This window comes from Podarcis liolepis (genome assembly GCF_965112155.1).
Source record: "Podarcis liolepis genome assembly, chromosome: 6".
NCBI lineage: Eukaryota > Metazoa > Chordata > Lepidosauria > Squamata > Lacertidae > Podarcis > Podarcis liolepis.
This window is the reverse complement of record NC_139559.1, coordinates 6,341,774-6,369,482: the sequence shown is the minus strand read 5'-3', so window position 1 is coordinate 6,369,482 and position 27,709 is coordinate 6,341,774. Positions and strand designations below refer to the sequence as shown.

At 44.0% G+C, this 27,709-nt stretch overlaps 1 protein-coding gene and 1 long non-coding RNA gene across 5 annotated transcripts in view; both read right to left on the bottom strand.

Moving 5' to 3' along the window:
- Window positions 1-232: 232 nt before the first annotated feature.
- Window positions 233-27,709, bottom strand: part of DNAJC5 (DnaJ heat shock protein family (Hsp40) member C5) — a 56,517-nt gene continuing 29,040 nt past the window's right edge. Inside the window, exons 1-5 of one of the 4 annotated variants that reach the window (XM_083507784.1) lie at window positions 27,619-27,705; window positions 18,024-18,141; window positions 10,975-11,188; window positions 8,984-9,155; window positions 233-7,449 (exon numbers count right to left, since the gene is read on the bottom strand). In XM_083507784.1, coding sequence (XP_083363910.1) covers window positions 7,352-7,449; window positions 8,984-9,155; window positions 10,975-11,188; window positions 18,024-18,130 — 591 coding nt within the window. In that variant the 5' untranslated portion in view covers window positions 18,131-18,141; window positions 27,619-27,705 and the 3' untranslated portion in view covers window positions 233-7,351. The other 3 variants (XM_083507782.1, XM_083507783.1, XM_083507781.1) reach the window with 3 other exon arrangements.
- On the bottom strand, window positions 12,264-16,706 carry LOC310708951. The gene is made up of 3 exons (XR_014527252.1): window positions 15,718-16,706; window positions 14,054-14,096; window positions 12,264-13,449 (listed from the first exon to the last, which is right to left on the bottom strand). It is a non-coding gene; the product is annotated as an uncharacterized lncRNA (long non-coding RNA).

Below are 27,709 nucleotides of genomic sequence, written 5' to 3'. Positions count from 1 at the left end.
CGCTCTACACAAGAGAGCTTTGAGTCCAAAGGCTGCCGCAGATGGGTGGGGTATAAATAATAAATTATGATTATCATCACAGTTGCTCAGGATAAGAAGCCAAGGAAGGTGGCTTCCATGCTTGATTTCTTCCTCCTTTAAGTCACAGCATTTTGGTTAATGGCAGAAAAGGCCCTAATCCAGCCTTAAAATAAACATTAAAAAAAACAGATCAAGAGAACACTTCGGGTGGTTTTTTTTTGCCTTGAAAACATTTATTTTACAACCTTGGTTTCTGATAATTTAGCAGTCTTTATTTTTTCAATTTTATGTTCCTATTCAGACATACAATACATAAATTACATGCTAAAACATAAAATAAATTCCTTCTGCTTGAACTGTAGGTATGTACAGGAGCTCAGTATTTGCGAGTGTTAACAATCCACAAAGTTCGGACAGCCACAGCTACTTACATACAATTTAAAGGATGACCCTTTAAGTAACATAACAAAATATATATATATATTTTCTATGTATATGTATATATATATAATTGCTTTTCAAATGCATTTATACTTTTTGATTGTTCTTTACAACTAACATTTTTCTTAATTTTAAAAAAAAATCTGGATTTCCCCTTTTCTCCAGCAAGTACAAGTGCAATATGAGACTCTTGATACATCTTCATCAGGTCACACAGACTTCAGGAGAGGCCACAACAAATCTTACTAAAAATCAACAGTTAAGTGAATGATGGAATCTACCAAACTTTGCTTTCTGGAGCCATGGTTCATTTCAATGGGGCTTGCAAACCTTCACTGAAAGGAACGGCATGAAAGGAGCAATGGCTGACTGGGCCACAGTTCATCCTAACTTTTTTATGCAAGAAGAGGCTGCCTTGAATAGAGCGATAGCTACACAAAACAAAAAACACATACCATGTTCCCCAATAGAGGAGAAGGGGCAACAGCAGCAGGAGATGATGATACAAAAATTAATAGAACACCAGCAGTTGCTGAACGACGCAACACACACGCGCACACACAGGACTAATGTGGAAAACGCAATTTCTACAGCTTTTGCAGCTTGGCAAATCTCCAGGTTCATTACATACACACACACACACAGCCCACCCATCGACACACAACACACAGGCGTACCAAAAAGTAAAATAAGATCGCTGAGTCAAAACATTGAAACGGAAATAAGCTGAAGGTCTTGCGCTGTGCAATTAAACAATTTGGGTTGGCTTGCCTCCAGCAAAATACCAAAAATCAAATGTCAAGTGTTATTGTTGGCCTACAGATTAGAGTCTAAGAATTAGGCAACGGGACTGCGGGGAGAGGTAAAGAAACAATGGAAAGGCAGGAAGGGTCCCTGTCTTCTTCCTCCAACAGGGAAGGGGGGAGGCTGTCTCTGTCATGCCTAGTTTTGGGGTCTTTAGATCAGGGGTCAGCAAGGTTTACCTCGCCTGGGCCGGTTCACTCCTGCGGAGATCACTCCATGGGCTGGATCGCGTCTGCGCAGATGCGATTTCCAGCATTTGTGTCTGCGCAGATGTGATTTCCGACACCGCAGAAGCGAGTCCCCACTCCGCACTGTGCCGGTTTAGCACAGTGCGCGGAGACTTGCCGGGTGGGCGGCTCGGTTCAGGGGCGGCTCGTGGGCCATTTAAACGACCCCGTGGGCTGCTTGTGGCCCGGGGGCTGCAGGTGGCCAATCCCTGCTTTAGACAATCACATCGACGCATCTCCTTAACAGTCAAAGCTGAATTACCAACAGAAAAGAACCACAGCAATGCAAGCACTCATCCTACGATTTCCCATGCTATGCCCCACTTTGTTAAATACGCTGCTGCTAGAAAGAGCTTAGAGCCATGCCCTGCAACTATTTCAGAAGCCACCTTCCCCTCCACTTCAACCCACGACAACCATCCCAGAAAGAACTCTTTGCCTCTCAGGATATTGCTGCCTTCTCTTTGAATCAAGCCGACATGTTCAGGGTTTTGGTTTTTTTAAGGACATGGCATTCGCTGTCCATTCTTGATGTGTTTGTTTGCAGGAGCCCCAATTGCTGCAGGAGGCTCCTAGAATCAGGGCACAGTTGCCACCTCCACCTGTAACGTAGGTAAAAACTGTCACAAGGGTTGCTGATCCAACAGCAGACCCCCCCAGCAACACCACCACATCACTGAGAACATAATGTGAAACTCTGCCTTTGAATAAGCTTGGGCGGGGCGCTCTCATGATAGGCTACTATGCAATGAAATGTTATGGAGCATCACATTTTATTGACTACTGTGAGGGCTAAAAGAAAAGGAGGGTGGAGAGAAGCAATGTTTGGAAGTTACTAAGCTGAAAGAAAAAGCGCTTGGTAACATCAGAAATGGCAGAAATCTACCCACAAGTGCTACAAGGATGTTTACGTAAGTGTTTTATATATACATATATATACACATAAAAACAACAGATTCATACATACACAGCCTGTGAAATTTATTTAGCATTCGTAGGTACAATGCCCCTTGGCTCCCCAAACAAAGGACGGCTGCATTGCTCATTGCACCAAACAACTATTTATTTTTTTATCACTTCAACAGCAGCTGCTGCAGAGGGGATTTGGAGCTCATCTGGAATGTAGAATAAATTAAGACCAGTTTCCCAAGCAACAGTTTTCCTGAACACATCAGGACTTGGCACTTTGGTGTCTGAAAACGTAACATCTGGTTCTTAGTAGCTCTGAGAGCAGTGTGCCTTTTCCACAGCAGTTATATCTAATCAGTGTATCCATGATACATTTTCAGACACAGGAAAGCCTCCCAGGATCACGCCTGTGTTGGGAAAGGGATGGAGAATCAGCGCTCAAAGCAAGTTTCCGGGTGCAAGCCTGTGGCTTGGCATGATTTAGTAAAAAGCTTGGAAGTCCAACCAGCAAGCTACCAACCTCCCTCAGGTTGCATTAGCCCCAAATTGCATCTCCCAGGTAATCAAAACGGCAGCCCGCAAAGCTCTCCGTACCACGGGAAGCTGTACAGATCCTCCCTGACTCTGCACAAGTGGTCTGATGATTGGGCAATAATGAGCAGGTTAACGACAGGAGTTCCTAACACAGCCAGCTCCCTGAATGCAATCTGAGAGCAAAATGGGCAGGTTCATGAAGATGCTTGTGAATGCTAGCATCAGTTAAAGTAAAAATGAAAACACTAATTTAATTGGCTGGCAACACATTTAAGCATAGAAAAATGGTGCAAAAGTTTCATATGCATTGGCAGTGAACGTTCTTCATGTAAGCCAGTGCCAATGGACTTTTAAAAAGTTCATTGCCCGTTTTTCATCTCTCGCTTCATTCTCACTAGCTCCAAATGAAAAAAAGCTGTGTTGATTTTAGTGAGGGGGCAGGGAAAGATGCTCTGCGACTCACATATTCAAGTCCCTGGGAGCTGAATTGAGCCAAAGAGCCAGAGCTAGGATGTGGTTTGGCCACCATGCAAAGCGAAGCAGGTACTTCTGAGCTTGTGGCGGCTTGGTGCATTATATATGCCTATCACAAAGCCACGTGGAACTCACTTTAATTGGCCGGATCCACTGGTTTTGACACAGTTAAACAGGACTGAAGGACAACCTTCTGCAAGTCTTCTAACGACATAATATGAGTTTGAAAAAATGAGAAAGGTGAGTCATGGCAGTCTAAAGGAAAACTGCTGTAAGGGGATGAGGTAGTGGACTTGATAAATAAGACTGAAGACAGATGGATGTGGGTTTTGTTCCAGAAATTTTAAAGGTAGCTTGAAAGAAGGCTCAGACTCAGAATCACGTATGCTCACCCCCACTCTCACCTTCTATTAAATGACTTTGGTATGGTCTCAAAAACCCTCAAGTCCTGTTTGTCCAGAGGCAGCAACAAGAAGACTTACAGCAAGTACACAAATGCAATGGAAAGTGAAACTCCTCTCAAATCATTTTCAGCTTTGTTTGCCTCCAGTTGAAGATAGAGCTATTAGAAATTCGAATTAGAAACTTTCCTTTATATCAAACAGCAATCAGACTTTGAAAGAGCCCCGGTTCCCTGTGTCCAGCAGCACAACGTTAGGAACAGAGAGCAGAGACTGTGTTTAAGACTATGTGAAGCACCTTCATCCTGGCATTTTAGCTTAGCAATTAATGGATATTTAGAACAAGCTTCAGTGGGATGCAAATCTAAAGGACACAATGGCGTAAGAAAACACAGGAAGTACTACAGCTTTACCCCCAAATCACTACTGGAATGATTATGAAATCATTGCCCAACAGCAAAATGATTAATAAATTGATCTACTTTAAGTGAACACAAATAGCGATACAGTACTCTGAACTCCAAGACTGAGAAGGAGAAGGGAGGGGGGAAACTGCCTTGAAACTCTATTGAAACAATTAACTATGCTAGAGATTGAAGCAGCTTGTTTCCAGTGGCAGCAAACTGTTTAGGGGTTATTACATGTTTGTAAAATCCAGCCTGACACCGGGTCATGGCCCAAGTTCTCCACTAGATGTTTTGCTCTGGAGCGCCAGTGTTGTTAGGTCATGAAATCAGTCCAAGATGGTCAATTTTAGTTATGTTAAAATCAAGACTGAAGCCGGGCAGCAGGAGCGCAGCTGAGATCATACTTTACTTTTAGGCAAAGAACTCTGTCACCTTTTATAAATTCTCCATATTACACCCTCCATGTAACCCTCAACAAGATGGATGAGGCTTTCAAGTCTAGATATGTAAATCTGTGTGTGTGTGTGTCCTAACCCCTGGGTGGGGGATGTTGAGTAAAACCCAGTGACAGGCATTAGGAATGCATGATCAGCCTGTTTTCGCCTAGAGAAAGATACAAGTCTGAAATATATTAAGTTTGAATCATGCAGGTGGATTCAAGGAATATTAAAGTACTGAGCTGTCCAGGGTATTTAGCCAAAAACTAAGGGTGCAATATCAAAACGAGTGTTAACAATGTGTTAGCTCACCCAAATGTTAAGAACTGCCCTTCTGCCTAGCCTAAGTAAAGTGAACATGCCATATTGGGCACCTTTGGAGAAGACTGGAGAGGGCAGGAGAGGAAAGAAAAGAGCTGGCTCGGCTTTCAAAAGACAGTTTTGGTCCATATGGCTAAGAAGCTTTCAAAGATCTTTCCTTTAGTACAGATTTCAGTTCAGGTGTAGGGAAGATGAAGTCCTGCAAAGAAAGCAAACCCTGCTTGTGGGGAAGCAGAACGCATGTAGAACAAAGTCAGGCCTCATCCCACACGGTCTGCATTACGACACTGTGGGATGCTCAGGATGTGGTGGCAGAGCCCGACTGCACTATTTCAGACTGCAGACAAGAGAAGACATTTCTACAATGCTCCCCAATAAACTTGTGAAACAGGCAAAGGGCTCAATCAGACTCGCTTTTCCTTATATGTTAATTTTTCTATTTGCATTGACTTTGCTTTTCTCCACACGCCCTGGGGAATATTCATATTGGCATCTCCCACTTGCAGTCTGAAATGGTACCACCTCAGAAAGGTGCGTAAGAAGAGACAGCCACAGTTAATTCCAAAGAGAGAAAATGGGGGGGGGCAGAGAAAAAGGGAACAGAAGGAAGACTGATCTGAGCTCTGAAACTCAAAAGCAGCAGCAGCCCTGAAAATGGGTGATGCATTTTTAAGTGGATTGAACATTTTCTAAAATGAGACTAAACAAACAATAGCAGAGAAGTAGAGAATATAAGTTGCTGAGATACCTAAGGAAGCCTCATGATGCCCACCACATTCACACTCTCTCACACACACACAATTTCCATTCATAATTTTTTTTTCAACCGCAGAGAGGGAAACCGTTCCAGAATATCCATCACAAAGTTATCAATGAAGGGATGTAAGGGAAGCCCCAAACAAAATAAACATTATCTTTAAAAAGAACACGTGCAAATTATTTCATGGGTTAACATACAAGGAAACAGATGTGATTAGTCATTTGACAACCGTTCAGCAATACTAATTAATCAACCACGCAGTGCTCCAATTTTGTAAAGCACTGCACACTGGTTAGAGCAGATCAGACTTATTGATCCCATTTTAGCAAGGTAGAACAGAGGCAATCGAATTTGTGCTAGGAAGCCACATGGCTGTAGCTACAGATAGAAGACTTGGTGTCTCAGCTCCAAAACACTGTGTTTTGTCTGCTGAGCCAGTCAGCATAGATCTGTTTCCAACATCACATAGCAGCAAACTGAAGCTTGCCACCCAGTAAACACTCAAAAGGGAGCCACAGCCAATCTCAGTCCCCTGATAAGTATACCTGTACCTGCAGCATTTATTCTAGAAATGTTTTTTTAAGTACTCTTAGATGCATACCTAGAATGCATGTGTAAAGTGGCCTTAGTTTTCTTTTTTAAGAGGTGCTTGTAAAAATGTAAAAAGCAATGCATATTCAAGCAACAGAAATCTAAACTTTACTCAACTATTTATTTGCTTAGACTTCATTCAAACGCGAGAGTGAGAGCATACATAAGTTTCTGTTTTCCATGTTCATGCACAAGTTAAAAAAATGGCAGTAACTGATCATAAATAGTGCAGGGGAATGATTAAATTCAAACAAAATTAGTGTGCACTTTAATTTGAGATAATTCAAGTAACGTCTGGTTTTATAACAAAACCAACATTTTGGCCCTCTCCTATACAAGAACATCTTAACTATAAAGCCACTGACACTCAGAAGATGAAACAGATGTGCAGGGAACATTTTTTTCCCTTTAAAAAAAATCCCTTCCATGCAACATCAGCCATTTTCAAGGTTAGCTCTTGAGACAGGGGTGTTAGGAGCAAAGGGGCAGTTGGGATATACTGGAAATCTTAGTTGCTATCAAGTGGTTGATCAACAGCCGCCTTCAAGTGATGTTTGTAGCTCAACTGTATGGAAGTTTGGTGGCTTCTGTGGCAAATTTAAATTCTCTTTGAAAAATGCTCATTGTTTTTTTGGCTGGTATCGCTGCTTAAAATGCAGAATGTATCCATCACACTCGTTGTGATAACTCCTCAATACATTACAACACAAAGACATTTATAACATAAAACTCCACACATGCTAATTTTTTTTCTTTTTTAAAAAAGGAAACGAAATAAGACCAAAAGCTAAACTGCTTTAAATACTGCATGCTACAGTATCATCCATGTATCATCAAGATACGACACTGAAGGTGACAAAAGGCGAAGGGATTACAAAATATTCTCAGCAGGTTGGAGGCTGCCCTCTAAGTGTGGCAGGACGTCTCCCTTCCCCGTACTCTATTATCTAATGTCCATGATTCTAGTGCTGGATTGGCCATATTATTTATTCTTATCCATTCTAGTTAACAGTGCTTCCTTAACTTAGTTAAATCCATCGGTATGGTAGCTGGGGTGGGAGTCCGCTGTGAGCTGGGTCGTCTCTGAGACTGGCTGTATCACAATAGGTGTATCTGAGGTGTCTGAAAATCAAAGGAAATCGTGGTTAGAGAGAGCTCCCTCCTAAAACTGCTGAAAGGAAGTGACGCAATGGAGACCTGGCTTGTCAAAAGCAACTTGCCAGTCCTAAGTGCTTCTAGGCAACCAGGTAAAGGGTAAAGGGGCCCCTGACCATTAGGTCCAGTCGGGACCGACTCTGGGGTTGCGTGCTCATCTCATTCTATAGGCCGAGGGAGCCGGTGTTTGTCCGCAGACAGCTTCCGGGTCATGTGGCCAGCATGACTAAGCCGCTTCTGGAGAACCAGAGCAGCGCACGGAAATGCTGTTTACCTTCCCGCCGGAGTGGTACCTATTTATCTACTTGCACTTTGACGTGCTTTCGAACTGCTAGGTTGGCAGGAGCAGGGACCGAACAATGGGAGCTCATCCTGTTGTGGGGATTCGAACCACCGACCTTCTGATCAGCAAGTCCTAGGCTCTCTGGTTCAACCCACAGTGCCACCCGCGTCCCTAGGTAACCAGGTAAGGGCATCTAAAAAAATTTCCCTTCATTGCAGCTATAAATGACCAGCGTAGGATTGTGGGGGAAACAGGGAAGTTTGCAAGGCCAACTTAAGATTTCTGTGCAGCCGTTAATTTTTAAAAAGTTCCTCCTTCTTAGGATGTTGGTTTGCTTCATTATTTTTCCATCAGTTTCAGTTAAACAGACAGAAGGGTTGTACTTAATTAATTATTTCAACACCATATTCCTAGTTAATGGTGTCCATACAGTGAGTAATATGCAAGGTAGGGGAAATTCCTCCATAAACTGCTAACCGTGTCAACAAATGTTATCCACATTTCCTCTTAAGGCTACACCAACTAGCTTCAAAAGAAGCATACCCACTGGGTGCCTTTAGACCATCGTTCCATAAACGGGACTGCAAAGGTGAAGGGAAGCACTCTCCAGCTTCTGCCATCAAGCCAGGAGTCAAGAGCTACTGGGTGTTTGCACTCTCTGCCTCCTATGGCAAGGAGACCCACCAGCCTGGCCAAACCCATGGATCAGAGAAGGAACAGCTTGCAAGAAGCTTGGCTTTCCCTCTCCCTGCCAGAAAGAACCCCCGGGTGCAATTGCCACAAGCCCTGGAACTGCAGAAGTGAGAAGCAGCACACTCTGGCCCCCAACCACTGGACAGGGGACAAAGGGGGTGCCCGGCTGTGTGTGTGTGTTTGCAATTCGTATACAGGTATTGTGAGCTGGCTCAAGGGCCATTCCACTGAAAGGCAAGTTATAAAATCTTCTAAATGATATGATCAACGAATCTGCTCACCTCTTCACCATCTTGTACATGAGCAAACCTCGCTTTCATTCAGGGAGATATTTAGGAATCTCCATGAAGCCAGGTCTTCAGAAAAAAACACACATTTGCAGCACAGATATGCTTTTTAGGCACCGCCTTCAGTTGAAACTACACGAAGCTTCACCTCCTCCTCCTCCTCCTCCTCCTCTCTCTACTCAGCCCTGTGATTTTGAGACATTCCACGTGTGGCTGACCTGGAGAGCAGAAGACTTACCCCTCTCATCTGACTGTAGCTGTGCCTCCAAGTCTTCGGGGGAGACATAGTATTCCTGCTCTTCACCTTCAGGGGGTTTCGGTTTACACTTTCCACAGCAACAGTTACAGCAACAGCAGAGACAGCAACAGCAGTAGCAGCCCGTGATGAGTCCACAGAACACAAACAGCGCCTGCACAGAGGAAAAGGGAAAGTGTCTCCAACCAACGAATGCCAACTTAACTTAGATCTCATGCTTGGGATATCAGCAGCAGAAAAACAGCCTCTTGAACTTAAAAAGCTCGCACCCTCCTGACTCGTAGCAGAAAAGCTAAAATGGGAAGGGAACCTCTCAGGCAAAGGTTTGCCTCTTCACAATTGTGTATGATGGTCTCATGAAAAACTGCCCATGTGTCGTACAATTGCAAGTTACTATGTCTTGAGGTGAAGCAAAGGCCAACCCCTCTGCTCTAGCACTCCCAAATCACTGCTGTAGTTTATGCTATTGCAGTTGATGGACTGTCCCAGCCTATGGCTTCTCATCAATTACTGTGGGTGGAATTCAACCATGTGCTCTTCCAATCATTCTGTCTGCCCAAGTATTGCCAGGTGGAACGACCCCATGTTGTGTTCTGGAGCTTCTCCCAGCTCCCCAGAGCCAACTCTGGGGGCGCAGGGCATGCAGAGGGAAGAGAGGGAAGGGAGCCCATTGCAGAAGGCCTTCCACAGACCTTTGGCTGTCGGGACTGATTAGCTGAATCCCACCCTGTATTCCCCCAAAATGCAAGCCAATACATCCAGGATAAGCCCCAACAAGCACTAAGAAGTCCAGCTGTTGCATAAAATAAAATAAATGAAATAAAATATGCCTAATTTCTACAAAATTACAAGAAAGCTAATCATTGCAAAACTCCTAGATTAGGGAGCTGTTTCAGTTTGCCACTCAGTTATCTGATCCATAGTGCTCAAAAGCTTCTCTCTCATGACAAAGTAGTCAGGAGAAAGCAGGAAAAGAAAGTATCCCAATGGCTGATTCATCAAAACAGGAAACTAACACATTCAGAAAGCAAGTTAAGTGACTTCAACAACTGACACCACATGACACACTGAGCTTTTGATAAAAGACCACACAACCCTTTTTGTACTGTAAACTTGAGTCAAAACAATCTTCTTTCAAACCACAAGGAACCTACAAAAGCATTCCAGGAATTTCAAGAGATAACGCTTCGGAGACTGCTGCTTGTGGAATATTTCTAAATCAGTCGCCATTTTAAGCCAGAATCCATATTTTTTAATGGCTGCACTTAAAACTTTTAATCATGACTGGACACCACAGGCCAAAATTTACAACAGTACTATCATTAAAAAGGAGAATTCTGCTTTTTTCCCTCATACAGGAGGCAATGTCTCTTCCATACAGAATCACAGAATTGTAGAGCTGGAAGGGACCCCCAAGGTCATCGAGTTCAGCCACCTGAAATGCAGGAATAAACTAAACAGAAATATGACAGCACATGCCCATCATCTAAAAACAAGAGCAGCAACATCTCTTGCTTCTGAAACATTTTTACCCATACACAAATCTGAACAATAGATTATATGAGTTTTGTTCAATTAATTAATGGAGTTCTGTAATAGGTTGCACCCCTAGGGCATCAGAAATAACTTTCTGACAGTAGGAGCTGTTTGACAGCAGAACGAATTCCCTGGGAAACTGGTACAGTATAGACTCTCCTTCACTGGATGTTTTTGAGCAGAGGTTGGATGGTCAACTGTCAAGGTTTCTTTGGTTGTGATACCTACACTGCAGGGGGTTGGACAAGATGACCCTCAAGGCCCCTCCACCTCCACAATTCGGTGGTTCAATGGTTCTCTTGAAAAACTAACATACCTACTGGGGAGGCAGCAGAATCTCTCAAGGTTCCTAGAAACTGTTGAAACGCCATCCTCTATGGGATTATTATTGTGCTACACAAAGAACATGTTCAGAGGAGAATCTCTCTGTTGCTTACCTTTGCCCACCAGCTGGATAGCACAAAGTACGTGTTCACATTCTCCTCTCCAAACTGCTCTGCTACATACAGACCCAAGGAGCCATACTTATCATAAATATTTCGTTTTGTAGCATCAGTTAATATCGCATGTGCATTGTTGATTTCTTTAAATTTCTCTGCAGCTTCCGGATTATCCGGGTTCTTATCGGGGTGATATTTTAATGCAAGTTTCCTGTGGAAAGAAGAAACCACAGAAGATCATGACAAGCCTTCTGGATCAGGGCAAAGGTCTGTCTAGTCCAGGGGTCAGCAACCCGCGGCTCCGGAGCCGCATGTGGCTCTTTTACACCTTTGCCGCGGCTCCGGGGTGGATACTAGCGAGGGGAGGAGGCACATTGTGCGCCCTGACACTCCCCACTGTGGCGGGCGCTGTACTGGCTGTGACGTCACATGGGGGCGGTGCATGCGTTAGTCACGCACCGTCCCGACATCACCTGCCCGCCCGCTACATTGTAAGGGGCATGTACGCTGGTCACTGCATTGAAAGGGGGCATGTACGCTGGTCACTGTTTTGAAGGGGAGTGAAGAACACACACACACAAAAAGGTAACTTGTTAATTTAACATTTATTTCTATGAGGAGGAGTAATTCTGAGGGGTCAAACAAAGAAATAATAAAAAAGTGACAAAAAAGTTATTATTATAATGACGAGTTTTGCGGCTCCCAGTTTTTTTTTCTTCGGAAATGGGTCCAAGTGGCTCTTTTTGTCTTAAAAGGTTGCAGACCCCTGGTCTAGTCTAGCATCCTGTTCTCACAGTGGTTAACCAAATGCCTATAGGAAACACACAAGCAGTATCTGGGTACAGCAAAACTCTATACCCCTCCTGTGGTTTCCAGCAACTGGCATTCAGAAACATACTGCTTCAGATAATGGAGGCAGAGCACAGACATCCTGGTTAGCAGCTATTAATAGCCTGATTAATAGCCTCCTTGAATTTGTCTAATCCTCTTTTAAAGCCATCCAAGTTGGTGGCCATTGCTGTCCCTTTTGGGAGCAAGTTCCATAGTTTAACTATGTGCTGTGCAAAGAAGTACTTTGTTTTGTATGTCCTGAATCTTCCAAAATCCCGTTTCACTGGGTATCAATAAATTCTAGTGTTGTGAGGCAGGAAGTGGGGGGGGGGGGGGAACCTCTATCCACTTTCTCCATGCTGTAATTTTATAAACTTCTAAGATATTGCTAACAAAGGTCTGTATAGTTAAAGCCATGGTTTTCTCAGTAGTGTTGTATGGAAGTGAGAGCTGGACCATAAAGAAGGCTGATCGCCGAAGAATTGATGCTTTTGAATTTTGGTGCTGGAGGAGGCTCTTGAGAGTCCCATGGACTGCAAGAAGATCCAACCTCTCCATTCTGAAGGAAATCAGCCCTGAGTGCTCACTGGAAGGACAGATCGTGAAGCTGAGGCTCCAATACTTTGGCCACCTCATGAGAAGAGAAGACTCCCTGGAAAAGACCCTGACGTTGGGAAAGATGGAGGGCACAAGGAGAAGGGGACGGCAGAGGACGAGATGGTTGGACAGTGTTCTTGAAGCTACAAACATGAGTCTGACCAAACTGCGGGAGGCAGTGGAAGACAGGGGTGCCTGGCGTGCTCTGGTCCAGGGGGTCATGAAGAGTCGGACACGACTAAACGACTAAACAACAACAACATGTTGCCCCTTACTCACTGTTTCTCTAAACTGAAAAGGAGGAGGACTCAAACAAGTTGCATGCTCTGCATGCATCAAGGCATCTCAGAGTTGGGATACTGAGGTTCAGCAAACCTTCACTTGTCATGGTATAGAGATAGTTGACCTGGAAGCCCCATTTGTAAGAGAAGTGGGAGAAGACAGTGCTGTCAGCTCCCTGCCTTTATTCCACAAGGTGCCTTGAAGCCCCACCTCCTTTGGGGGCCTCTTCACACTTCTGGGTGTACCTTGTTTTCCTTTTTTAAAAAAGTAAGGTATGAACGTGTCTGATGCAAGTCTCATGTGGGTGCTCTTGCTGGGGGCAGAATCTGAGAACTGAGTGCAGCAACTCCCAGGCTGCACTTGGTGGCAGACCTGGGTCTACTCTGTGCCACTTGCAAAGCCTGGCTCTGGGTTTGGGAGGGAACTTATGGTGTTTCTACCAGGTATCCCACAGCCATGAACTCAAAAAGGTTGAAAACCTCTGCCCTTGGCCATTTTGGTTGCCTTTCTCTGAACCTTTTCCAATGCTACAAAATTCTTTTTCAGGTGAGGCAACCAGAACTATACACAGTATCCCAAGTGTGGCCACACATTTGTATGATGGCATCAGTTTTATTTTCAATTCCTTTCCTAATAATCCCTAGAATGGAATTCACCTTTTTCTTAGCTGCCGCACAATATGAAATGCAGGCTTGTTTCTGTTTGGGAAAGCTGTGATATGCAAGGTAAAGCGCACCCACACCCACACGAGTACAGTGGTACCTCAGGTTAAGTACTTAATTCATTCCAGAGGTCTGTTCTTAACCTGAAACTGTTCTTAACCTGAAGCACCACTTTAGCTAATGGGGCCTCCTGCTGCTGCCGGCCCGCCGGAGCATGATTTCTGTTCTCATCCTGAAGCAAAGTTCTTAACCCGAGGTAATATTTCTGGGTTAGTGGAGTCTGTAACCTGAAACATATGTAACCTGAGGTAAAGGTAAAGGTAGTAAAGGTACCCCTGCCCATACGGGCCAGTCGTGTCCGACTCTAGGGTTGTGCGCCCATCTCACTTAAGAGGCCGGGGGTCAGCACTGTCCGAAGACACTTCCAGGTCACGTGGCCAGCGTGACGAAGCTGCTCTGGCGAGCCAGCACCAGCGCAGCACACAGAAATGCCGTTTACCTTCCCGCTATAAAGCGGTACCTATTTATCTACTTGCACTTAGGGGTGCTTTCGAACTGCTAGGTGGGCAGGAGCTGGGACCGAAAGACGGGAGCTCACCCCGCCGCGGGGATTCGAACCGCCGACCATACGATTGGCAGGTCCTAGGCACTGAGGTTTTACCCACAGCACCACCCGCGTCCCGTAACCTGAGGTACCACTGTACAATTCTATACATGTTTGCCCAAGTCCTACTGAATTCAATGGGACTTACCGTATTTTTCGCTCTATAACACGCACCTGACCATAACACGCACATCGTTTTTAGAGGAGGAAAACAAGGGAAAAAATATTCTGAATGAAACAGTGGACGTATCATTTTTGTGATTCATGCTGTGGCCACAGACATGTGATCTGATGGTGAATTTGGGGTGACCCAATGCAAAAATCCTGAGAATCCCTGTGGATCCATGCTTTGTAACCACGTTTTTGCACCATTGCAGCCCCAGGCAACAGTGGGTGCGTGATTTTGGGGGGGGGGCAGGCTGTAGCCATGGACATGCTATGTGCTCTGATGGTGAATTTGGGGTGACCCAATGCAAAAATCCTGAGAATCCCTGTGGATCCATGCTTTGTAACCACGTTTTTGCACCATTGCAGCCCCAGGCAACAGTGGGTGCGTGATTTTTTTTGGGGGGGACAGGCTGTAGCCATGGACATGCTATGTGCTCTGATGGTGAATTTTGGCTGACCCAATGCAAAGATCCTGAGGATCCCTGTGGATCCATGCTTTGTAACCACGTTTTTGCACCATTGCAGCCCCAGGCAACAATGGGTGTGTGATTTTTTGGGGGGGGGACAGGCTGTAGCCATGGACATGCTGTGTGCTCTGATGGTGAATTTGGGGTGACCCAATGCAAAGATCCTGAGGATCCATGTGGATCCATGCTTTGTAACCACATTTTAAGTGGGGAGGGAAGGAAAAACACAGAAGGCTAAGAATGCAGGAGAGGGCTATAACGTGAGGAAAGGAAGGCAAAAGTTTTCCCCCACCCACCCACACAAGCCAGCCACTGTTTAAGGATTTCATCCTTTTAAATGGAAGAAAGCATATTTGAATGCTGTGTGTCTCCAAAAACAAAAAGCAGGAAGTCAAATCAGAATTTTAAGCCGAACCTGTAATCTCTCTTCCCTTCACAAACATTGTTCCCTCCGGAGCAGGGACAGGATAGAGCGAGGGACGCTCTGCTTTCCCCTCTACTTGCCTGGAGGGGAGGGGCTTTCCCTGCTCTTTGTTCGGACGCTCTGCTTTCCTCTCTACTTGCCTGGAGGGGAGGGGCTTTCCCTGCTCTTTGTTCGGACGCTCCGCTTTCCCCTCTACTTGCCTGGAGGGGAGGGGCTTTCCCTGCTCTTTGTTCGGACGCTCTGCTTTCCCCTCTACTTGCCTGGAGGGGAGGGGCTTTCCCTGCTCTTTGTTCGGACGCTCTGCTTTCCTCTCTACTTGCCTGGAGGGGAGGGGCTTTCCCTGCTCTTTGTTCGGACGCTCTGCTTTCCCCTCTACTTGCCTGGAGGGGAGGGGCTTTCCCTGCTCTTTGTTCGGACGCTCTGCTTTCCTCTCTACTTGCCTGGAGGGGAGGGGCTTTCCCTGCTCTTTGTTCCGTTTGAGCAAACACAGCAACGAAACAGAGCAGGGTGGGCAGAGAGACCCTGAGGCAGAATGCAGGAAAGCAACAGCTTTCTCTCTCACGGAGCTCCCTTCTCCCTGAAGCGCGGTTTGATTTTTGCCTTATTTTTCGGCTACAGGGACCACACATTCGCTGCATAACACGCACAGACATTTCCCCTTCCTTTTTAGGAGAAAAAATCTGCGTGTTATAGAGCGAAAAATACGGTACTCCCAAACATGTATAGGTCTACAACCCAAATCTACCCTACCCCTCCTAATATTTTCTGCAGCAGTTTCCGACACTGCCAAATTTTTACAGCGTACAGCTGCTCGAGTCAAAAAGAGTAAAATTGTTTGTGCCCAGATTTAGTCCGTAATGGCAGAAAGCATCCAACATTGTCAGTGTAGGGCTGGTTTATATGAAGAGCAAAAGCCCATTAGAAAATGTCAAGTAGCTGCTACTCTGGAAAGACTGTCAATTTCTGCACATAAATATCCTGCAAAGAGCGCCTTGTCTCTAAAGTCACATGAGAGAGATACAACTTCAAGCAGATGTTTGCCCAAAGCAGAGAACTGCAGTTGCCGGTTGACTCTTCCACATCAAGAGGAACAAAAGACTAATATTTCCAGACAGATGCACAGCTACCCATTTACAGTGAGGAATAATATATTTTTTTTCCAAAAAAGGGGAAGATTCACTGTGATACAGAACATAGGAAGCGGCATTATATTGATGGTACAACGAAAGCTAACATACATTTCCACCAATTTCTGTTCACAAAAGAATACCTGCAGCCAGAATCTCCACAAATCTCCTATTGTTTGCTTCTGTTCTGAGAAATAGTGGGAATACAATTAAAGTTTATTATTTGGAACCCAGCGTTTCCACCCTGAGTTAGTGCAAACTCAGGAAAGTAGCTTGCTCACTAAATCACTTATCGTTGTGAAAAGGTTTACTGCTGACCCCTAGTGTCTAATTCAGTTCATTGCAGTTTATCACTAGTATGCCCCCTGAACTCACCTCTGGGCTCATCCTCGCTTCCCTTTCTTTGTCCTGAGATTTCTTGTTCTTCTCATGATTTCTAGACACGGGTCCAAGAGATTTTCCTTTTGGCCTGCTGCTTTCCCCAGGAAAAAACCACTGTTTACTGCTGAATTGAAACATATGTCAATCTGCAGAAAACTCAATTGACGTTTGTTCCAATTCAGCAGTACAGTGGTACCCCGCAAGACGAACGCCTCGCAAGACGGAAAAACTGCTAGACGAAAGGGTTTTCCGTTTTGGAGGCGCTTCGCAAAACGAATTTCCCTATGGGCTTGCTTGTCCAGGACCTCTTTTGAAGGCTGGCGGGGGGCAAAAGTCTTTGTCCCCCCTGCCTGCCTTCCCAGGGGCTTTTAAATCGCCCCGGACAGCGGAGAAGTCCTCCGCTGTCCCGGGGCGATTTTAAAATGCCGCCCGCCAGCATTTTAAGATCGCCCCGGACAGCGGAGAAGTCCTCCGCTGTCCCGGGGTTTTTTAAAATGCTGGGGGTGGGAAGAAAAGCCCTTGTCCCCCCCCCCCAGCCTTCAGAAGAGGTCCGGGGACAGACTGTCCCCGGACCTGGTCTGAAGGCGGTTTCCCTAGGAACGCATTAATTGATTTTCAATGCATTCCTATGGGAAACCGTGCATCGCAAGACGAAAAACTCGCAAGACGAAGAGACTTGCGGAACGAATTAATTTCGTCTTGCGAGGCACCACTGTAAACTGTGGCTTTCTCTGGGAAAAGCGGAGTAAAGAAGACGCATGCCTAGAAGACTACTGCTGGTTCACCAGCACATCTATTTAGCCTATGGACTTTTATCTTCCACTGTTCCCAAAAAAATTAAAGCAAGAGCATCAAAAGTTTTGATTTATTTTTTTAAATGTGATTAAAAGTTTGGTGCGAAAAGCAGACTGATCTCAACAGCTAAGATTTATTCCCAAGACAAGACTCATCACTGAGTCACTGGACCTTCTTTTTCCATTGCTGCTGAGTAAAATAGCTGTGATGAAGACACAACTTTATAAAAGCAACATTATGTGGACTGACAAGAAAACTATAGATCATGATTCAAGCTTTATTATATTCCAAACTTTAGGAGAGATTTTATTACTCAGTGGTATGACCTATGACTGAAAAGCTGAAGTTCTGGAAATATAACTGAATCAATCTCAGGTTCTACTTATCTCAAAATCGTCACAAGATACAGCTAGAGCAAATAGTGTACTGTGTAAAAGGAGTATATAAATTTGTCTGATTTCTTCTACTCAACTACTTTGAACAAGGAAGTTGGGTTAGATTCCTATTATCATGTTTTGTGGTTTTTTCCCAGATAGAAACCATAGTTATCTATGTTTCAGATAACCCAAATGAAGTACGAGTAATCAGCTCACTTGCAGTGTTTAGCATCTCAGAGATAGCAGAAACTTACGGAACGATAATCATGAGGCAAGCTGGCTGTGTTAGAATGTATATGCCATGTTCAGAGTGAGCTCTTGGCCTCCTTACCTGTATGACTTTTTAATATCATCTGAGGTGGCGTTCTTGTCCAGTCCTAGAACATGGTACAATGATTCCCCAGACGTAGACAATGAGCGTTGCCTCTGGTCTCCCATCTTGAGCTAACCTGGGGAGAAAAGAGTTTAGGACAAAAATCAGAATTGGGCCGAGTGCTGGATTTCGTACTAGGTGGTGTACCAGGGTTTGTAGCCCTGCTCAGTCATGAAACTCATTTGGTGCCCTTGGGAAAATCACCATCTCCCAGCCTGACCAAACTCACAAGAGTGTTGAGAGTAACAGTCAGGAAAACCCATATATGCCACTCTAAGCTTCCAGAAGGAACGGCGTGATACAAAGAAGATAAAATTGGTTTATAATCTCAGGCTTCTTCCAACCCGCTTTTGTAGAGGGTAACTTTAGAAAAACACCTAACATCTCTGAAGATATGACTATGCCCAGTTCGCACGTAACACTACGCCAAACTGTGGCTAAGCATTGACAAGCAAACATGCCGGAACTTAAGAACAAAAATCACTACCCACGGTTTTGCTGCTGTTGCTCTACACAGAGCTAAGTGGTGGTTTGGTTAAGCATTTTGTTTGAACCTGACTTGTGGTTTTTCACCCCCAAACAAACCATGAGTGGCAAGCCAGACTTTTAGAAGACATCTGAAGGCAGCCCTGTTTAGGGAAGCTTTTAATGTTTAATAGACTATTGTATTTAAATATTCTGCTGAAAGCTACCCAGAGTGGCTGGGGAAACCCAGCCAGATGGGTGGGGTATAAATAATAAATTATTATTATTATTATTATTATTATTATTATTAGCCAAGAGCAAACTTTACTTTCACCTCATGGCTTGTCTGAAGTGAGGCAACCCACGAAACCAGGTTAGGACGCAGCACTAAGCCAAACCATGACTTAATTCCTAGTTGCACAGCAGCAGCAGAAATGCGGGAGCAGCAAAGTTGCACCAATTTTTGCTCCGAGTACTGAACAGGCTTGCTTTTTCACGCTTAGCCACAGTGTGTGAACCAGTCTACTATTTCTTTGACCCCTGCACTACTTGAGGAGCAAAAAATCCCATATCACATTTCGCAATTGCTGTTTATGTATAGCTATTAACCTCCCATCAAAACTGTACACAACAAAGGGGTCAGAAAACTCTCGCAGAACATAAGCAGTATGTTTTTGGTAACCTTAAAAATGCCCGTTAGAATCCAAGCAACACTTCGTAGTCTAGCTTTAGATGCAAATTAATGCTAAATGGGGTCTGGGGAGCTAATAAGGACCCAGTTACCATAATGGGTCCATCTAGTACAGTATGCTGCCCAGAAAAGCTCACAAAAATCTTATGATGACTATATCTAACCATTACTGATATTTCCCTGTAAAGGGTAATCAAGAGATGTTATTCCTGAACATGGAGGGTATGACCATCATGCTCAATAATCAAAGCATGTTTTTTCCCCTCCTTTTTATGGTAATGATCACAATATCATCCTATGGTAGTGAATTCCTTTAGTTAAGTTACATGTTCCATGAAGTATTTGCTTCAATGTCTTAGACCTGCTGCTTCTCCATTCCAGTCGATGCACTCCAGGCATTTGCATTTTGAGAATCCATTTCTGTCCATACTTCTCATGGTCTCAAACATTTCTCTTCTCTCGAAGGCGTAGAGCCATAGTGTCTCAACCAACCTATATTCATGGAACAAACCCGCCTCCCCCCATCACTTAAATCGCTCCTTTCAGCACCTTCTTCCTCTCAGCCATGATCAGTGACAAAGAATGGGGTAAAAAAATCAGTCCTTTATTTTCCCAGGGGAAACTTTCCATTTTGTAAGTTCATCAGTAACTATGGATGGCGTTGAACCACAAATAGATTATAGGCAAGCTTGGCAGTTTTACTAAAAACAAGTAAATAGGGCATCAGAAATTGTTCCAATGCAAATTACACCTCATTGTGCAGAGGAATATTTTCCAGAAAATCCATGTCACTGGCCATATAATAATAATGATTAATTATTTCAGTGTGGGATAGCCAGTATTATGTACAATGTTCTAAAGATGGACATAATTATAATCGTATATAATGGCAAAGAGCAATTAAGAAAAGGAAATGCTCAATGCTTTTGAAAGGTACTTTTATTTTCAAAACAGCACTGAGGGCCTGACTTAATTTTGCCAGACTATAGCACCGGTCATCTTGCACCCAGATAAAGAATTCCAGTTCACAGAATATGTTGGAGCCAGACGGCAAATCGGAAACCAGGTAGAAGCTGCTACATGGGCAATTACTTTAAAACCTAGAATAAAAATCTTTACTTTAGAGTGAGGCAAGTAAGTCTCTGTTGAGACACAGTGAGAAACACGTGAAGCCTTGCTGCCATCTGGTAAGGCAATAATTAGAATATATTTTAAGCACCACTTTCAGAAGCCTGTATTATATGACAGCCAAAAGAGATGTCAAAATTTTAAGCACGCAGGGTCCAAATGGTTAAGGGGCAACAAAACCCTCAAACATTGTTCATGTTGTCAGGTAAGAGCAGAAGCGTCAGACGGCTCAAGGCCCCAAAACTCACAGCAGACCAAGTCTGTCATGCATGTTCATAGAGTCTGAAAAGCAAACTCAAATTCTGCAGAACCCATCTGACTTTTCGAGCTGTCCCATTTGGCTGGGACGCATTCCACGGGTTTAGAAGTGTAATACGGGATTGTCACCTGACTCTGCACAACAGAGATAATTCTTCTTACAACCTCAAGGTAATAATTGACAACGTCCTCCTGCCATCCACAACGCAACACTCATACGTTCTTACACCTTCCATGACAATAAACCTGAGGACAGAAGCCAGATATAACAATTTCTACAGATTCTATCGTAGACTCCTTTAGCACTTCACAGATAAATTAACCTCCGTCCTGACCTCTTTGCTATCCAGTTACAAAACTAACTGTTGATACTGAGCTGGATCTTCATGCTGCAGTGCCAGCTACACTTAAACACAATGCTTGCCAAAGGTTAGCATTGTCTTTCTCAACCTGATGCTCTCCAGATGTTTTAGACTACAGCTCTCAAAAGGCCCCGCCAGCGTGACTGTGTGCTAGCTGTGCTTGATGATGATGGTGATGATTTTATTTGTAACCCACCCATCTCACTGGGTTGCCTTTGTCTGAACTTCAGGTAAGTTCATTTTAATTTTGTCTGCCCTTTTGGTGTAGATTCTCTCTCCCCAGCCCATATTTAATTTTATTATATTACTGTTTCTGGTATTTTATCGTTGATCATGGGGAGGGCTTTTTAGGGCCCAGAAGTGAAGCATAAACACACACACACACAGTGTGTGTATGTGTGTGTGTGTGTGTGTATAATGTATATTGGGGTTGGCAAGGTTTACCTCGCCTGGGCTGGTTCACTCCAGTGGAGATCCCTCCATGGGCCAGATCGCGTGTGTGCCTGCGATTTCCGGCATCTGCGCCTGCGATTTCTGACGTCTGCACAGATGCGATTTTCGCTGTCTGCTCATGTGCAGATACGATTTTCGGCGCTGCGGAAGTGAGTCCCCACATCGGTTTAGCGCAGGGCGCAGGGACTCGCCGAGTAGGCGGCTTGGTTCGGGGGCGTCAGATGGTCCGGTCAAACGACCCCCGCTTGTGGCCCACAGGCCTTAGGTTGCTGACCTGGTGTATATCATATATACCATGTATGTATGTGTATACACACATGCACATGCACGCACACAGATCCCCCCCCCCATATGCCTCCTAAAGTGGCAATAAGACTAACAATTGTACTTCTGCAATGGATATTTCTTACAGGCCCCAAATTCTTGGAAACAGTCTAGCATATATAATAACTTTCTTTCATTGTTCTTTTTGGCTGCTGAAATGCTGCAAAGTTCCACTTATTATGTCTATACCACCCTTCATTCATAGGTCTCAGGGTGGTTTGCAGCATAAAAATACAAGATAAAAACACAAAACTCAGAATAAAAACAAGAACAAAACAATAACCCCCACCCCCTCTGATGCTTTTACCTTCTGAGTATGAGCTTTTAAATCATTTATGATCAGGAATCTTTGCAGATTTGGGAAACGCTATGTTAAAACATTCCAATGCATGATCGAAATGCAAAATGATTCTCAGCTACCTTTTTTACTACCCACATAACTGGCGGTACATAAAAGAAAGCACTTCTTTATGCAGAACAGTTAAACTCTGGAACTTGCTCCCACGGGAGGCACCAACTTCATGGAGGAGATGGCTATCAAAAGCTACTAGCATGTCCTTGGGGATCCTGCCCTCTTCCATTCTGCGGACATGACCAAGAGAGCGTAGACATCACTGAGACAGAATATGCTGGGAGAGCACATCTTTGTTTGAAACTCTGTCATGCCATGTGATGCCCCAAACCTCCCTGACGCAGTGCATGTGGAAGGCGTTGCTCCTGGCAGGTGCAAGCTGCCTACATCTCACTACCATAAAATAGCATGCTCAACATGCAAGCCTGGTAGACCTTCATCTTGGTATTGGTCATTAGCATCACATACTCCCATACCCTTCTGGAGGGGCAAGCCACTGCCATAGCTGACTTGCCAATACGCTTGCCTAGCTCAGCGTTGATGAGAGAGGTTGCTTGTTATGGTGGCGCCCAGGTGGAAAAAAATCATTTACCGGCTCCCAGTGGAGTGTGGAAAGCTGCAAAAGACCATGGCCTGCATCTCAAACACTGGACAGCAGGGAGACCATCCACAAAGCATCACTTGAAAATGGAGCATCTGGACAGGTTCATATAAAATAAGGCAATCTTTAAAGTATCATGGACTCAGACTGCTTAGGGCCTTAAAGGTTAAAGTAAGAGCTTCAGAGTGAGCCCAGAAGTAAATTAGTAGCCAGCACAGCTGAAAGAGCACCAAAGTGATGTGATCACTATGAATGTTGTCCTCTTATGATTCCATGAACGCTAATGCTTAAAACCAACCAAAGAATCCAGTTAATACCTTGATGACAAGCACAATGTTATCAACATTCACCGGATGTCATTCAGCCTTTGGGGGCATTATAGTAAAAAGGCAAATTGATTTTACACAGGCACTTTAAAAAAATCCTATGCTTGGGTTCGCATTTTCACATCCAAACCCCCTCAAAATCAAGCCCAATTCCAACACAACAATGCTGCTAACAAAACGAAGAGCTGCCATTCTTCTGCAGCAGACACGTTGGGAAAAGACAGGCTGCTGGCTATTTTTGGATTAGGTCATTTCAGCTAGCCCACACTAGATTAAATAGGCCTTTGGAGGAGGTATTTTTAAAGCACGTGGCTCTCAGCCAGCTTAACACTCTCTCTCTCTCTCTCTCTCTCTCTCTCTCTCTCTCTCTCTTTGGTGGCACGGGCCTATCTATTCTCAACAAAAGATGCTTATAAAAACAAAGCAAAACTGAGCATTATTTGGTTTTCAAGGCTGCCTCTTCCAAAGAACTAGATGCATTGCATACCAGAGGCAACTCATGCTCCCATCCTAGTGGTGGGTAAAGAAATTTAGCAGGGTGTCTGAGTGTGTCAAGTAAATAAGACTTGCAACAGCTAGAATAAAAAAGCAGACATTTTGCAAAAAAAACCAAAAACCCCAGCCATGTTAAGATGGGGGAAAGCTATGTGACTCAGTGGGCATAATGATCCCAGCTGTAAGGATGGTTTGCATATATGCCTGAAATCCACTTCTGCACTTTCTACAGCGACACAACTGTTCAAATGCAGCAGACCCACTGAAACAGGGGCATCTGGGTTTAATATATGAGGTCTGAGTGCACCCACTAAAATCAATGGACACGACCATCTTAAGTTCATTGATTTCAAGTACTCTATGACTTTCTTAGATACAAACCAGAATATCCAATACATTCACATTTAATGCTAAATTTCATTTGCACTGCAACAACATTGTGCTCTGAGAGTTCTGACTGAGGTGCCTTATATTATTTAAATTAAGCAGTTATGCCTTGAGCTCCAAGGCCCAAATGCAGTGCAGGATGAAAACACAGAGCTGCATCAGCATGAAGTTCCCTGCATGTTCATCTGAGATTAACCGAAACTCAGAAACCAAATTCTTTCCCTCACGGGATGGCATTGACAGTCCTCTTTACACTTTTACACTTTCACTGTTGTGTAAGGTGGATGAAGTATTTTGCTGGGTGCTTGCAAAAGTACAGTAGCTGGAACTGAATTTGGCATCTTGAGGATATCAATATTAAGATTCTTAAAATGAAGTTTCTGGCTCTTATGCCAGTAAAGAGAACATGAGAATATGTGGGCAATACCTGAGAAAATTTTACTACTAAACAATTAATTAGCACTAAGAATTTCCTTTGTATTGAACAGAACATGGCACAATGGGTCAATACACCTGGCTGTTAACTAGAAGGTTGGTGGTCTGAACCCACCACAGGGACTGCTGTGGACAAGATCCTGCATTCCAACTCTGCAATTCTATGATTCTAAGCACTGAGCACCCACAAGGATTTTTGAGAGTTATAGAAGAGTCCTGTCCCTTCCTTGTTTCTCAACTGGTAGACTTTGTTTCCATTAACAAACAGTCCTAGTTTCTGGATAAAATCTTTGCCCTTGCAGTTGTTTTCTATAGGACAGTGGTGGCCAAACTTGGCCCTCCAGCTGTTTTGGGACTACAATTCCCATCATCCCTGGCCAGTGGTCCTGTTAGCTAGGGATGATGGGAGTTGTAGTCCAAAAACAGCTGGAGGGCCAAGTTTGGCCGCCACCGCTACAGGATATTAATATCAGCAGTCATACCGCAATATATTTTCAACTTGTCACAACATGATGCTAATCTGACAAAACCTAACTACCTACTTTAGTCAATCTGATAGAGATACTTTAGAATCTAGACTCCTTCAGTTTGGGACAGCGGTTAAATAGGAAGGTCCAACAACATGGGCTTACACCAGCATTGCTCAGAGGATTTCTCAATGCATGAAAGTTATCTTATCCCATTAGCAAATGTAACCTAGAGAAACAACATGTATCTCAACACAGCAGCTCTCATGATTCTGCAGATAGCGGACGGATTGGCATATAACACCATGGCCTGTTTGATTATCTAAACCCAGCCCCACCAGTTTTCTTCTGCAAATCTCTGCCTTGCTACAAACAATAAACTTCCAGAACCCCAAATCTACAAACAAACATGTAGTTTTAGCCTCATTCTGCTTTGAACGTTCTTGCATTCAAAAAAAAAGTTAGGTGCAAGAATGGAAGCAAAGTAATTTAAATGTGAGACGACAAAAGATTTTCCATATACAGTGGTACCTCTGGTTGCGAACGGGATCTGTTCCGGAGCCCCGTTTGCAACATGAGCAGAACGCAACCCGCATCTGCGGGTTTCAATTTGCCGCTTCTGGGCATGTGTGTGACGTCATTTTGAACGTCTGCGCATGCGGCGAAACCCGGAAGTAACCCTTTCCAGTACTTCTGGGTTGCCGCGGGACGCAACCTGAAAAGATTTAACCTGAAGCGAACGTAACAAGAGGTATGACTGTAATGGCAAACTTAGAAGTTTGCTTTTCACGAGTAATGGATTATCTAATGTGTACAGATTTTATATTCTGCAAAACAACCATATCACTATCTTTTCCACAGATTCAGCCCTTTTGGGGAGCCCTATTTCATGGGTCCCACTTATGTTCTGTACCTTTAAAGAGCATGCCTTGCTACACACTCACCAGCCATCTGTTATGCATTCGAAACAAGGAGGGTTCCCTTGAAGTGGTTTCTCTCCAAAGGCTATGAAGAAAGGTAATCTCCTGGATTAAAACAGCATCACTCTTAACTGTCTACATACCAAGCACTAAGGGTTTATAGTTAGTACTATTGCAGTGGGGTGAGGGGAACAGACATGCACATATGCTAAACCCCATCATGCTCCACATTTCTTCATTACTTTCATTGTTTTCATGTATCTTAACCAATGTTTAAGTGTATCGTGTCAGACTTAATTTAGATTAACAAACGTCTCTGCTCATTGAGTCACTACAGTGACTCAGAGTCCCTCCTTTATCAGTGAACATCTGTGCCTTCATTTTAATACCCAGCCTCATGGTGGAATCACACTGCACAATGCTAGCTAATTTGGTCGCTGGGGGAGGAAAGAAAAAAAAGTACAAAGCTGTCAGTCTTGTTTTCATGCGGCCCCCTCAAGAAAATAAGAAGGGGGGCTATTCAAAGTAACAAGCCAACACCTTCAAAATCTCTGATATATATTAGTATCTGTGAGATAGAACATCAGCACCAACATATAACTGTAAGGAAACTGCAAGGTACATATGCTTTGTCATTTACAATAGCCCTCCCTTTACGACTGATTTTAAGAGTATTTCCCATGTCTAACTAAACAAATTGAAGCGGCTTAACAAGTGACTGATCCCAAGTTGCTTACTCTGCCTTGGCAATGAAAACACATCTCTGAAGCCAGCAAGCTGACATACTTCATTAGTCTTCTAAAGTGCTAAGGCAAAAGAACGCCAAATATGCCCAGATTGTGAACACTCTAATGATCAGGCCTCTATGTGCAGCTTGTACAGCACATGAGGAGGTTTTCAAAGAGCCTGATAAATTTATTCCTCTGAATTCACAAAGCCAATTGACCAGGCCCACCCCTAGAACACCTACATGCTGACATGAAATAAAGCAAGGCATTGAAATCTTCAGCCACTTGGGTCTTCAATATAGAGCCAATCTAGTATGGTGTTAGAATGTTGGGCTAGGACCTGGGAGACGAGGGTTCAAATCCCCGCTCAGCCACAATGCTCACTGGGTGACTTTGGGCCAGTAACTGGCGAGGGGGACAGCCATGTACACCCCCCTGAGCTCCTTAGAGAAAAATGGGCTATAAATGCAGTAAATAATCATTATTTAATATCGCTTTATGTCAAATGCATCAATTCTTGGGCTATGGTCCAATTTCAAAGCTGTCCAGTAACGTCTCCCTACCCTTTTGCACAAACGTGTGGCCTGAGACTAGTGACCTCCTTAGCTTAATGGACAGGTGCATATGTGGCACAAAGCCCCCCAAGCTGATGTTATTTCAGTGCATCGTGTACCAGGCTTGCCCACGTAGTATGACCAAATCCTACAAAACTGATAGTGTGGTGCATCAGCTGAATTCCATCTAGGAACATAAGTTTGCAAATCAGTTCCAATTATTTATTTATTTGGTCCCCTGGCAGCAGTTTTATCGCCTGTATGTTGCTTTTATATTGCTTTTATGCTATGCACTTTCTCTTTTCTGTACACCACTTTGGTATTTTCTAGTAGCACATGGCTTCAAAATATTGCCAATACAATAAATCTTTTGAGACTTTCTTTTCAACATGGCCTTATAGGACTTGGCATTTTGCATGTTGCCAACTCTCACCCTCCTGCAACATCAAAATATCTACCACCCACCTGCCCAAGTCCCTTGTCTTCCAACAGTAGCCAGCACTAGATCTGCAGAGACACACAAGCCCATTCCACAATACATTTTCGGTTCCTGCATGAGGCTTTGTTCACAAGAGATGCACACTCATTTGATGATAAGTATACAAACCTACATGAAATCAATGAACTTCAATTCAATGACCATCCTCAACATTGCCAACTGCTAAGAAGCCTGTTGGGTGAAACACTTCCTTTCTTAT